Source organism: Colossoma macropomum, unplaced genomic scaffold, assembly GCF_904425465.1.
Source record: "Colossoma macropomum unplaced genomic scaffold, Colossoma_macropomum, whole genome shotgun sequence".
NCBI lineage: Eukaryota > Metazoa > Chordata > Actinopteri > Characiformes > Serrasalmidae > Colossoma > Colossoma macropomum.
In genome coordinates this window covers 10752297-10765617 of record NW_023494806.1, presented here as the reverse complement: position 1 = coordinate 10765617, position 13321 = coordinate 10752297, and the positions used below count along the sequence as shown (strand labels likewise).

The window sequence follows — 13321 nt, the reverse complement described above, 5'->3', positions numbered from 1 at the left end:
AAATAAATCTAAGTGGATAAATTTCTCCACTCTGAATGACCTAGTTTACGTCTCATCGACTGAATTATGCGAGAGTTTTGAAAACAGTGTTTTCGTGACTTTTTCCAGCCGCGGGTGTGAAGTCTCCACAAGCCTAGGATCGTTTTTCAAGGAGGAACCATTTTTCACCGCGCCAGCAGTGCAACACGGCCGATTTAGGTGCGCGTCCGGGAAGTGCGCGAATGCTGACCACTCGGAATAAAAACAAAAATAAGATTATAATTGTTGATTATACGCATTACAACGTTTTGCTTGGACGCTGTTGTTACATACAGCGTCGCAAAAATGTTTGCAGGCTTGCCGGAGTTGGGGATTTCCAACGGCGAGGATCTGAAGGAGACCCTGACTAACTGCACTGAGCCGCTGAAAGCCATCGACCAGTTTCAGGTAGCTGACTAAGTTAGCGTTAACAATAGAAAGATGTTTAAAAAATCACAGTATGCGCTGAAAAGATCGGTGTTTTGGGTCTGAAAGTTCTGCTTTGCGCTCAGACAGTGAGTCAGCAGTCTTATCAAGTCTTTGTGGTGCTTTTTGCAACGAAGCTGAAGTAACGTTAAGCTTCTTGTTCGTATTTTCCCTTGTTCCACCTTAAATGCCTCCAATATCCAAAAATATTCAGACACCTCTTCTAATTAGCTAGTGAATTCAGCTGCTTTAAGGGGCACCTATTTCTGACACAGAAGTTCAACTCCACACACATACAGTTTGTACAATCTCTATAGAAAAGCTCTGCTCTCTGGAGCAATAAAAGGTCACCATGCTATCAATTAGAGGGCTATAAAGCCCCCAGGATTGAACTGTGGAGCAGTGGAACTGTGTTATCTGGAGTGATGGAGCTCCATCCAATAACTTTGGGATGAGTTAGAGTGATCCAGAATTAATCCTCCAACACCAGCACCTGTCTGATTGCAATCAAATCTTCACAACAGTGTTCCAGTGTTTACATACTATGTCAAAAAGTGAGGAACATTCACGTGGGTGCTTCAGGATGTTAAGTCTCAGTAGTAAAAATGCCCACAGCTGTTTACCGGACCCACAGATCAAGTTGCTTAAATTGCATCAGTTATTTTTTGGTAAACGAAAATGTCCAAGTTTCTTGCGTAATGAGATCCATAATATATAGGAACTGTATGTGGTGTGTGAGTGTCTATTATAAGTTTATTACAGCACTACCTTATTGTGTGTAGATGGAGAATGGCATATTGTTGCCAACCTTGCAGTCTGCATTGCCTTTTTTGGATCTTCACGGTACACCTCGCCTAGAGTTCCACCAGTCGGTGTTTGACGAGCTTCGGGAGAAGCTGATGGAGCGAGTTGCTTTCATTGCAGAAGGCAAGGATGAGGACAGGTAAGAGTGAGAGACATTGGAATACCTGCTTGTTTCTCCACTCTTAACAAATGGCTAATATATTAATTCCAACATAGATACACTAAGCTGGAAGAGCTTCTTGAGAAGAGCTTCCCACTGGTCAAGATGCCCTCCATACAGCCTGTCGTAATGCAAGTTATGAAACACTTACCAAAGGTATGAGATTGGTGCCATTATATGTATCTATCTATGTATCCATGTTAATAGCTGCATGACTAGCTTATGCATTAATTTGATTTCCGCTCTTTTTTTTTGTTCTTCTCTTCATGCAGGTGCCAGAGAAGAAGCTGAAGCAGGTGATGGCTGATAAGGAGCTGTATAAAGTTTGTGCAGTGGAGGTGAAAAGGCAGATTTGGCAGGATAACCAAGCTCTGTTTGGGGATGAAGTGTCTCCTTTGCTCAAGCAGTACATTGTGGAAAAGGAGGCTGCACTCTTCAGCAGTGATCTCTCCATCCTGCACAACTTTTTCAGTCCTTCACCAAAAACCCGCCGACAGGGAGAGGTGAGAGCAGTCATACTTAAAACTTGATCTGTGGTAGTTTATACTTTCTCCAAAAACACTTACATGATTTTATGAGTGATGTCGTATGGTGGGCCATATCATGTTAAATTTTTTTAAAGTTTCAAAATGTACCATTCTCTCCCCAGTCCATACGGACCATATAAGGAAACTATTCTGTATAAACAGCTCATTTTGAATTCATTGTTTTTGTGATGTCACGAGAACCAACACAGTCACATGTATTGTCTGTGCAACTTACAACAGCGTAGCCCCACCCATTAAGGCTGAAGTAATAAGGGATGTTTCAGCCCAATAGCTTTTGAATAAGGCACAGAACAGAAGTAATTGACATATATCAGTCTTAAAGGGCCCAAATCATAATTTTTCTTGCTTGGTTGTTTTTGTGACTGTGCCTTTAAGACTAATATATGTAATTGGCATCTGTTCAGTTTGGCGGTCCTGTATTGTGCCTCCTTCAAAAAGCAGACTTCGTTAAAACTGCTTATAACTTTAAGGCAAGTCAAGGCAAGTTTATTTGTATAGCGACTTTCATACACCGCTGTCATTCAAAGTGCTTTACAAATGAGAAAATACAGAGTCAGATAATAGAGTTGTTTAAAAAAGTAAAGTAAATGTGAATAGAAAAACATAATTAAAGCAATAAATTTAAAAGAGAAAATCATTAAATTAAAGATCAAATTAGAAATTAAATTAGGATAGTTAGAAAATTAAATAAAAAATTAAAAGTTAGGTAAGGAAAAGAAAAAGTGCTGTTACAGAGGAAAAGGGGCTAGAAATGCTAACAGAGATTTAAACTGAGTTGAAAGCTGCTCAAATAGGAACATTTTGAGCCCGGGAGCCTCTTTTAATGCTCTTTGTCAACTGGTTCCATTTAAGAGCAGCCTTGTAGCTAAACGCTGCTTCTCCATGTCTGTTCTTCACCTTCGGCAGGATTAACTGACTAGTTCTTAATGATCTGAGAGTTCTGCTCGGCTCATATCGCTGCAACATATGAAATAAATATGCTGGTCCTACACCATGAAATGAATTGCTTTTTCCATGACATATCAAAAACAATTGGACTGTTTTGTGGCTTTGTTTCCACACACACACATATATATATATATATATATATGTACATACATACATATATACATATACGGTACATTTTGAAACTTTAACAGTGTTTACATACTACACCAAGCTGTTTTATTTCAGAAAAGTGAGGACGTGTTTCTGTAATATGGGCCCTTTAAAGGCACATTAACAAATCCTGTAAAGCCTGTTAAGAGAGGTTGGAAAATGGCAATGTAAAAATGAATTATGAATTTTTAGCACAGAAAACTAAACAAACATTAAAAATTAGGATAGAGGGGAAAAAAAATACAAGACACATGTGGGATATTGGCCATTTGCACAAAGATGCTTCTTAAGTAGTAGAGTGAGCATCACACTGAACACTTTCTCTCTTTAGGAAACAGTTCAGTCTTAAATTTTATGATATGAGTATTTTGCTCGAAGTATAAGGTATTACTGTAGTGGTAATATGTCATTATTATTAAAACACACTAAATACACAAATGTGACTGGAGGACCTAGTGTACACAGTGATGGAATATAGACAAAAACAATGCACTTTTTTATTTATACTTTTGATAATAGTCAGATAATTTTATTTTGGCCAAAAAAATTAATGCGTACTTTATACTTCTGATATCAGGTGGTGCAAAAGCTCACTCAGATGATTGGGAAGAATGTGAAGCTGTATGACATGGTGCTGCAGTTCCTGAGGACGCTGTTTCTGCGCACACGAAACGTGCACTACTGCACTCTACGTGCTGAACTTCTAATGTCCCTTCATGACCTGGATATCAGCGAGATCTGTTCTGTTGACCCCTGCCACAAGGTGAGAAACCACTGTCATCTCACATAGGCTGTCTCAAACCACTAGCCTAGAGCCATTAACCTAGGTTCTGTTAAATCTCCCTGCATGCAAACGTTCCTGTAAGTCGGTGCAATTTTGATGTCTGCTGGAAATGTAGAAGTGCAGCACTTTTTTACTTTGTCAATGCCACTTTAGTTTTCTGGTGGAGGTGGGCGATATGGCACAAATGTAATATAACGATGCTTCAGGAAGTATCCTTTTTTTGTAATGAAACATGCAGTGGGGAGGTGCTTTTTTAAAAGACTGATGGTATCCACGATATGCTCAGAAAAGCTAATTTATCACATTAACAATATTGTCAAATTGCCCAGCCCTACTTTTTTAATCTCTTTCTTCTTTCAGTTCACCTGGTGCTTGGATGCCTGCATCAGGGAGAAGTTTGTGGATGCCAAACGGGCCAGGGAGCTGCAGGGCTTCTTGGACGGTGTGAAAAAAGGACAAGAGCAAGTTCTTGGGTATGACAAATCAACACATGGATGAATGAGAGGCAAAGCTGTTTGTTATTGGACCAAGTAGCTTTGTTGCTGCTCTGTGGTCATGCCGTTCTTGCATCTTTTTCTCTCAGGGACCTCTCCATGATCCTGTGTGACCCATTTGCCAGTAACACACTGGTCCTGAGCACAGTGAGAAACCTGCAGGAGTTGCTCAGCCAGGATGCCTTGCCTAGAGTAAGAGCTCCGGAGTGTAACAAGCATCATAAAGGAGAATGTATGACTGTTCGCATATAGTGTATAGTTGTAGTCAGGATAGGGAAGCCAAAACTGATCCTAGATCAGCACTGTAAGGCAAAACCAATCCTAGTACAGTGCATGTTTTTCACTAAAGGTATATTAAATATTGTTTTGTTTTTATTACGTGGTTATAACAAACATGGCATTATCGACAAAAAATGAGCAACAGTAAACTAGCACCAAGACAAAATGTTATGACAATGGTAATAGTATTAGTAAATTGGCATTGTCTAAGTTCAGTATTCTATGTTTGAACAGGACAGTCCAGACCTGCTCCTGCTCCTCAGGATGCTCTCTCTTGGCCAGGGAGCTTGGGATATGATTGACAGCCAGGTTTTCAAAGAGCCGCGACTGGTAAGATCAGTACTTGCGATGGACTACATTATATCCTCTATGATTAAAATGAGTCTGAACACATTTAATTTTCCTGAGCAAACAAATTACCGATTTGTTTTCTGGTGCCATTAGGAATTGGAAGTTGTTACTCGTTTCCTGCCAGCCATGATGTCGATAGTGGTGGATGACTATACATATACTGTCGAACAGAAACTCCCTAGTGAAGAAAAGAGCTCTGTGACATACCCCACCACCCTGCCTGAGACTTTTACCAGGTAACCTATTATCTGACATGTTTGCAAGGTACCAACACTCAGCCGAACACCTTGAAGTACCTTGAAGTATGCACAGTGAGTCTGATCCATTTATCAGGTATAAACACCCAGCTCAGTATTACAGTACTGTACAATAAAGTGAGAGGCCACCCTTCAATTTAATTTCCAGTTAAAACAGCCATGGAGTACAAGTTACTCATTTTTCAATATCAGAAAACAGCAGAAAACATATATTTAACAGGAAACTACACAGAAGCCATATAACAATTAAATATACTATCAAAATGTTCAGCATTTACTTTGTCCACGTATTGACTTTATTACACTTTCCATTCTTTTGGGGAGACTTGCTTTCAGTTTTTCAAAGAAATCTGCAGGGATATTTTTACACCTACAAAGTTTAGTCTTAGAGGATGGCTGCATTTTCTGCTTCTCACAATCCAGGTAATCCCAAATATATTCAGGTCTGGACTCTGGGGTGAACAGTCCATTGTTCTGATAACACCAGCAGCTTCTGTGCTTGATTTGCCAGTGTTCTTCTTTTTTTGTTTATTTCTCTTTCTGAGTAAAAGCTTCTTGACAGCAATACATCCATTTAGACTCATACCGTTGAGTTGTATTTTCACAGTGGAAAGATGGACAGAAACAATGGATTTTTTTAGATCTGAAGCAAGAGTGGAGCTTTTTCTCCTGTCTGTCAAAGATGAAAACTTGAAGCACTGTTTATGTGATGGTGACAGTTGGTGGCCTCCCAGATCTTGTTTGTAAGAAGTCCCATTTTCTTGTGTCTTTTAATACTTTTTTTTGAACTCTAGTTTTGGAAACTCTGACTTATAGTCTTTTGACTTTCTGCTTGTCTTGAAAAGATAATTAAATAAATAAATTAAGGGTGGTCTCTTACTTTTGCCCAGTACTATACATCCTGCCCAGCACCATTACCATGTACAGTGGTGCTGCTGCCCAGTCTGATGAAGTCTATTTTTATTTAATGTATTCAAGTCAGTTTTTGATTGTCTTTTCCTCCCTAGATATCTGCAGGACAACAGAGTAGCATGTGAGATGGGGCTTTATTATGTACTTCACATCGCTAAGCAGAGGAATAAGAATGCCTTGCAGAGACTGCTGCCTGCTCTGGGTAATCCATTCATTGTAATGTGAATACAGTGTTATTATGTGTGTCTTAGAAAGAGGGCATGTTCTCTCTTTTGCCTCAGCCAGTGTGAGAAAGAGTGTAAAGCTTCAACCATCACCAGGGAATGCAGTGTCTCCTTAGCTATTATTAATGTCGCTGTTGCCCCCTGGTGGCTGTGTGTTTGATGTCAGTGTACATCTTTTGCAGTGGAGACCTACAATGACATGGCATTTGGAGACATTTTCCTCCATCTCCTGACAGGCCATCTGACCCTTCTCTCTGATGAGTTTGGCACAGAGGAGTTCTGCACAGCTGTCTTTGACACCTTCCTTCTCACCTCATTCTCTAGGTCAGTATTACCATCGATCGTGAATGACTTGGTGAGTCATTATGCTTGTGGAGTTGTTCTCTAGAGTTTTCTAGCCAAAGAACTTAATATGCAGTGGTGACTCAGCTCTGCCACTGTGAATACAGCCTCCAGATGTAAGATGTGTCAGAATCTACTACATGGCAGTACAATCAACACTTCAGTTGTTTTCTGGAATAAAACTTAGCTGAATTGTAGATGAACAAAATAGGTGGAATGATTTAGAAAGAACACAAAGATTAATATCTCTTTAAGATAAGGCACTACGCTACGGTCTGACCCACATACCAGCCAACGAGCCACCATGTCAGTCAGTGTATACACTCCAATATATAATCAGTGTTATAAAATATAAAACTACATCAGTCAGTAATACTGACTATTGGAATTCTCAGCCCCTTAAAATCTGTATTGGTCAAAAATGTTCATATCGATCAGACCCTTCACTACATTATACTGTGGACTTAATGGCACTACATTATCTTTTTAAGGACATTGCATTTCTCAAATTATGTACCCATTCAGGGGATAAACTGTTTAAAATTATTTAAAACCTTGATTTTAATTAGATTTTGAATCATAGCTTGTCAGTGCACTCTCTGAGTTTTTCTGAAACATTTTTAATGCTTCTTCTGGATGCATGTCTCCCTCTTGCTGAGCTGTACTGTAACCTTACTGTACTAGCAAGATATTGTTTTTGATTTGTACAGGCAGAATGTTTAACTATTAAACATGGTGCAGCTAGCAGACCCTGCTAAACTAAATAAAAGAAGCTTTTTGTTTATTTTATGATTTCAATCCAAACACAAAACTATACAGTTATACAGTATGGTTCTCAGGGACTGCAACCACTAATCCTTCCTCCAGTACTCTCAGTGAAGACCTACCTTCCCATTAATCTGATTTCTCAAATGCAAAGTGACCACACAAAACCCATCTCTCACTGAAAATAATATAAAAGGGTGTCTTATGTTTTCAAAAATGTGAACAGTGTGAACTGCCCCCTTAATTAATACCTGTGTCATGCTTTTTGCCAGCAAAGAGAATGTACACAGGCACACTCTGCGTTTACTGAACCATCTCCACCAGAAGGTGAACCAGTCCTCTATGGAAACCCTGATGAAAACCCTTGACCCACCCAAGCAGGTAAGTAAACTGCAAATGAATTAGCAACGCAAACAACTAGTATGCAGTACAACTATTTTACCCTGAGTTTATACTACAACTCATGTCCTGCCTTGTAAGTAATGAGCTCCTTTTTAATGGCTTATTTGGTAAAAGTGTGAAGGATGTCATGTGTTACATGGTACTGTAAGTAATGTTTTCAATTGTTATTTGTATTCATTGTATTGCATTAGTTTTAAGAATGTAGTATTTGTGTCTGACATATGCTTATGGTCTATTCTTTTTGTTGTTATTAATAACAAGATAATGTGCCAGTAACAAGTGAAAGTAAAAAAATAGTGTAAATCAAATGAAGAAGATGAATAAAACATTGCCATCAACAGTTAACTGAAAATGTTGGATAGTGAGATGACCGTATGGCTGTATGTAAGTCAGAAGCCAGTAGGTGTCACCTCCTCCCCAGAATGTTCATTTCAAATTTATTTGCATAGCAATTTTTATAACCTACATTGACACAAAGAAGAAAACTGAGCATGCCTGGAGAAACAGTGACATTATATAATATATATAGTTTTCTGCACATGATGACATTAATTCTGCTCTATTTGTGTCCACAGAGCAGTGAGCAGGTGAAGGAGCTGTACACGCAGCTGTCAGAGAAGCTGGAGGCATCCAAGCGGAGTCCACCTCAGCCCGAGGAAGCTCCCGGCCTGGACCTAGGCCTTCACCCTGTTACAGTCCCCACCACGGCCTCCACACCCACCACTCCTCTCTGAGGAGACCCCACAGACATTCAGCAGGCTTCCAAGCAGAAATATGTTAGAGATATCGACTACAGTAACGTAGAGACTGATCAAGAAACAGTGCTCCGTAGCATCTGTTTAAGCCACACCATTCCAACCAGTTTGTTGGAGTTTCTTTATTCCTGTATTATCAAGAGGTCATTTCAAAAGCTTTTTTCCTGCTTCAAAATGGCAATTTTTGAGAGCCAGTGGTTTTTTGTATGAATGAGTATTTTATTACAGTGTGGTCTCGTTTAATTGTTGTAACGATTCAAAAAAGATACTTTTTTATGTACAGCACTGTTATTGTGACTGACTGTGTATGATGTAGATGCGGACCTGTGTTGGTAGCCAGCCCAGTTGTAAATAAATTTATTTAGAAAATGCTGTTTGCCTCTTGTTTTTTGGTAACCTTGATTAAGAACAGCACAGATGTGTTGACAGAACACAATTCACACAGAAATTGCCTATTATGCCTGTTGATTTCAAAGGCTAATATATTACTGTAAGGACCTCCATAATGCATATTCCCATTACTGCATTTAGATTAAATGGCTGTGATAATAAAATTATGAATATTGCAGTAATGTGGAATAATGAGTGGGATATTGCGGGAGAGAGACACCAACAATGGTGAGGCCATTGTGACTCAGCAAAATAATCTCACTCTAAGTCCTGCCCTTTGTTTTTTTAATGCGGGTTAAGTTTGAGAACATTGTACTGTAATGAGTGTGTTTTTATCAGTGTTACTCAGTTTTACTCAAAGATCTATAGAAGAATATTGAGACAGTTGATTATTTTATATATATATATATATATATATATATATATATATATATATATATATATATATATATATATATAAAATAATTTTTTTATGCAAAAATTTAAATCTTTATTTTTGCTACATTTAATGACCACGACCATACATCTGGATATGTTGCGGGGCTTAAAATTAAGACTTCAAACATGAAAATTGTAAAATTTTAGCATGTCTTCTAGATACTACTAGATATAATCACCCACAATCTATTCAGCAGAATTGTTTATTGATTACCTGTCATGTTATCTGGTTTTACTCCTAATAACAGGAGCTGTGGGCTTTACTAGGGGTGTTTGGAAGTGAAAGTCACCGTGAACCGGGATGGGTCCCACCTGGAGCTGCAAACGGGAGCATTTGGTCTGACCCATTTAGAGGCTTCATCTGCGTCCTCTACATCACCATCATCTCTTCCGCTAGTAGTGTCAGTATTAGGGGTTTGCTCTAGGCTGTAGGCTGTGTCCTCCCCCTGGCCTGCCCTGTCCACTCTAAGGCCATGCAGCTGCATGTGCAAATGCTCTGATGTACGATCAGGCATCCACAGGGAAAACCCTGAACATCTTGCATCCAGTGTCTCTTTCATCCTATAGACTTTGCTTTGTTCACACAGTGGTTGGAGGGTTCTAAAAAGGAGGAGCATAATCCAGATTACAGTCAAGGTCTGTTTTTAACACAGTGGTTGATTTTTGTGCCCATAAAGTCTTTTACATTTTTAAGAGTTGAACTCGCATTGCAAAAATATTTAAAAGCAGTTCAGTGGATTTACTTATAAAGTATTATGAAAGTGTTTTGCTTGAATGTATTCACGTTGATACACATTATGCTTCAGAATATTTAGTTTTATAGAAGTTGTAAATTGGATGGGACAAAAAAAGACAGTAGTGCCTCTATCACAAACTGGGGACATTGATTTTTATTCAATGTTTCACAGGCCTAATTATGCTCTTTACATTTGGTCAGTATTCTTTAAGTACCGATGATTTACAGAATATGTTCAGAAAAACATCTTATGACATAATGTGATGTAATTTATCATGTGTTATTGTCATATTACCCTCATTGGCCAAGCTGTATATCTATACATGTCCATTTTATCCATTCCACTTACCACATAGGAACACTTCGTAGTTCTACAATTACAGACTGTAGTCTGTCAGTTTCTCTGCAGAATTTGCAAGCCCCCCTTTACCCTGTTTATCAATGATAAGGCCACCACTCAGTCAATGCTGGACTGAGAATATTCCACAAACCAAAAATATCCAGTCAACAGTGTCCTATGTCCAGAAACTGCCCACTTATGAAGGTCTTGCGGATGACTAACACAACATATGTTGCAACAGATGAGTTATAATCTCTAACCTTACATCTACAAAGTGGACCAACAATGTAGGAGCGTCTGATAGAGTAGACAGTACGTGGATGCAGCGTTTAAAAACTGTCTGCAAGATTGCACAATACTTAACACAGCTTTTGCACAGGAAGAAAAACTGTATTCATCATTTTATTGTGAAATCAACTTTTCTGCAATAACAAAGCAATTTACTATGAGGTTGACAGTTGAATAAAATTTTAATAAAAACATTAAAGACTTTTAAACATTAATGCTACACAGAAAATAAGAGTAGAACAGAATACAGCTTATATAATACAGCTTATCATACAGCTTCACAGTAATCTTGTAGTCCAAGTGATTATGAAATCACAGTATAGAGTTGTTATTTCACTGTCATTTGCTGTTAATGTAGTACAGTAAATTTCTGTGAACAATGCAACTAGCAGCCAGTAATTTACTGTAAATTTAAAATGATTCCCTTAAAATTCCTTTAAAGAAGTAGCTTTGGACAAAGAGGAGACATGAGAAGCAGGAGAGATGAAGGAGAGATGAGAGTTTAGTTGTGGATAAACATGACTTGTTATCTAGGCCAATCTGAGCACAATGCGTGACTACTGAGATCTCTAGTGAAACTCAAGAGGAGGCACATGAAATTACAGCTCTTTTTCTCAGGAGAAATATGTGAGCAGCAGAAAAGACCTAAGCAAATAGGTCTTTTCTTTATTATCGAATGTTTATGTGAATGGTTCAGTCTTGATTTTCGTTTAGCAATTTAAATTCAAAGCAGGACATTAAAATCACATTTTCCTTTAGGTAGCCTGTTGTATTTGACCAATCGACATTTCACCTGTATTGTCTTGTAAACATGAAGGCTCACCCTAATAGAGTAACTGTACTGGTTTAATATTTAACCAAAGGGTGTTTCCCCTGTGTGAGGTAGGTACTTTACGTAGGTACTGTCCTAGCAGTGCAAATAGGAATTGAAAACATGTATGGGAATGTGAAAAGCAACATTAGAAACCGAGATGCATGTGAGCAGCCACGGATGTGGAAACACACTTTAATTAAGGGAATTACACTGGATAGTCCTTGTAAAGCTGTATATGTTGTTGTACATGTAGAGGAGACTGTATTTGAATTCTATTAATGAACTTGCTTAAATTGCCTACAACTGTTTGTATGATTCATTCATCATCCAGTCCTGCACTGCACCCAAAACATGCTTATGAGTCTTCCTGCAGACTTCATAGTGATCACATGACCTTCCAAATGAATGTGATTGATACATTTCCTTCAAAGGGCCCATATGGAAAACTTACTTTACCTTGTGTTTCCTTGTTGAGATTGATGTAGTGTGTAAGCATCGTGACAGTAAATAAGTGAAAATTCAGGAAAAAAAAACAGCCCAATTTGTTTTTGTGATGTCACAAAAACAGTGCATTTACATATACCGGCCAATTAGCATATATCTGCCAAGGAGCCTGCCCATTCATGTTAAAGTTAGACGTCATAGCTGGACCTTAGAGGGGGAAACAAATAAAATGCAAGAAAAATGTAGAACATGGGCTCTTTAATGTGTAGCACAGCTCTCACCTGTGTCTGTGTTGATTTTTCAAAGACCTCCAGTGGGGTTCCTGAAGTAGAACCTCATAGAAGCGACTGAACACAGGAGCCCTACTCTTTTCCTGCTGTCCTCTGACCTCCACACCTCTGTGTCGCTCTGATAATAGACCACATACAGTATGGAGTATACACTGAGTTGCCTACCTTGTACCTACAATACTGCGCAAAAGTCAGAGACAACCCTCATTTATTGATTTTACAGCCAAAATGACTGAGTTATCAATTTTATCAGCTATAAGATAATCCACTTAGGAAGGGAAGTATAAAGAAGAATAAGTAAAAAAAAACACTGGAGTTAAAATAATATGAAAATATATGTATAAAAAACAGACCCCTAACAACTGTGCACTTCCTGGTAGACCACCAAAGTTGGTTTGTGAGAAAATGCAACCAACTTCTAAGACTGAACTTTGAAAGTGTAGGAAAATATCCCTGCACACTTCTTTTGAAAACTGAAAGTGGGTCTCCTGAAAAGAATGGAAACTGTAATAAAGCCACAGGTTAAAGTTATATTTAGTTACTGAGGCTTTTGTGTGATTTTTCTTGGGTCTATGTCTTTTACTTCTTTTTTTCTGATGCTGAAAAATGAATAACTTAGCAATTCTGACTGGAAATCACATAAAAGCAGGGTGGTCTCTGATGTTTATACAGTACTGAATGCTCATTAGCCATTTTATTACAGGTATCTGATATCTTGACTTTGTAGGTTTGCAGTTATTGACTGTGGTCTATTTGTTGCTGCGTAATTAATCAGCCACCTCCTATGTTGTCTATTAATGGAAAGGCACCACCACAGGACCACCACTGACCAGATATTATTTGGGCGGTGGTCTGTTCTCAGCACTTTATTTATACCAACACAGTAGTGGTATGTTAGTGTTGTGATGTTGCTCTGGTCTGAATGTAAGAACTTGATAGGAGCCTTGCAGCTTTGAAAATAA

General features: G+C 38.5%; 1 protein-coding gene across 1 annotated transcript; it reads left to right on the top strand.

Annotated features, from left to right (window-relative positions):
• Positions 1-162: 162 nt before the first annotated feature.
• nelfb (negative elongation factor complex member B) lies at positions 163-8990 on the top strand. The gene is made up of 13 exons (XM_036599026.1): positions 163-426; positions 1227-1387; positions 1465-1564; positions 1681-1911; positions 3632-3817; positions 4199-4311; positions 4422-4524; positions 4846-4941; positions 5056-5198; positions 6227-6333; positions 6538-6679; positions 7735-7843; positions 8440-8990. The coding sequence occupies exons 1-13, from the start codon at positions 325-327 to the stop codon at positions 8596-8598; spliced, it is 1752 nt and encodes a 583-aa protein (XP_036454919.1). The 5' UTR covers positions 163-324; the 3' UTR covers positions 8599-8990.
• The last annotated feature ends 4331 nt before the right edge of the window (positions 8991-13321 follow it).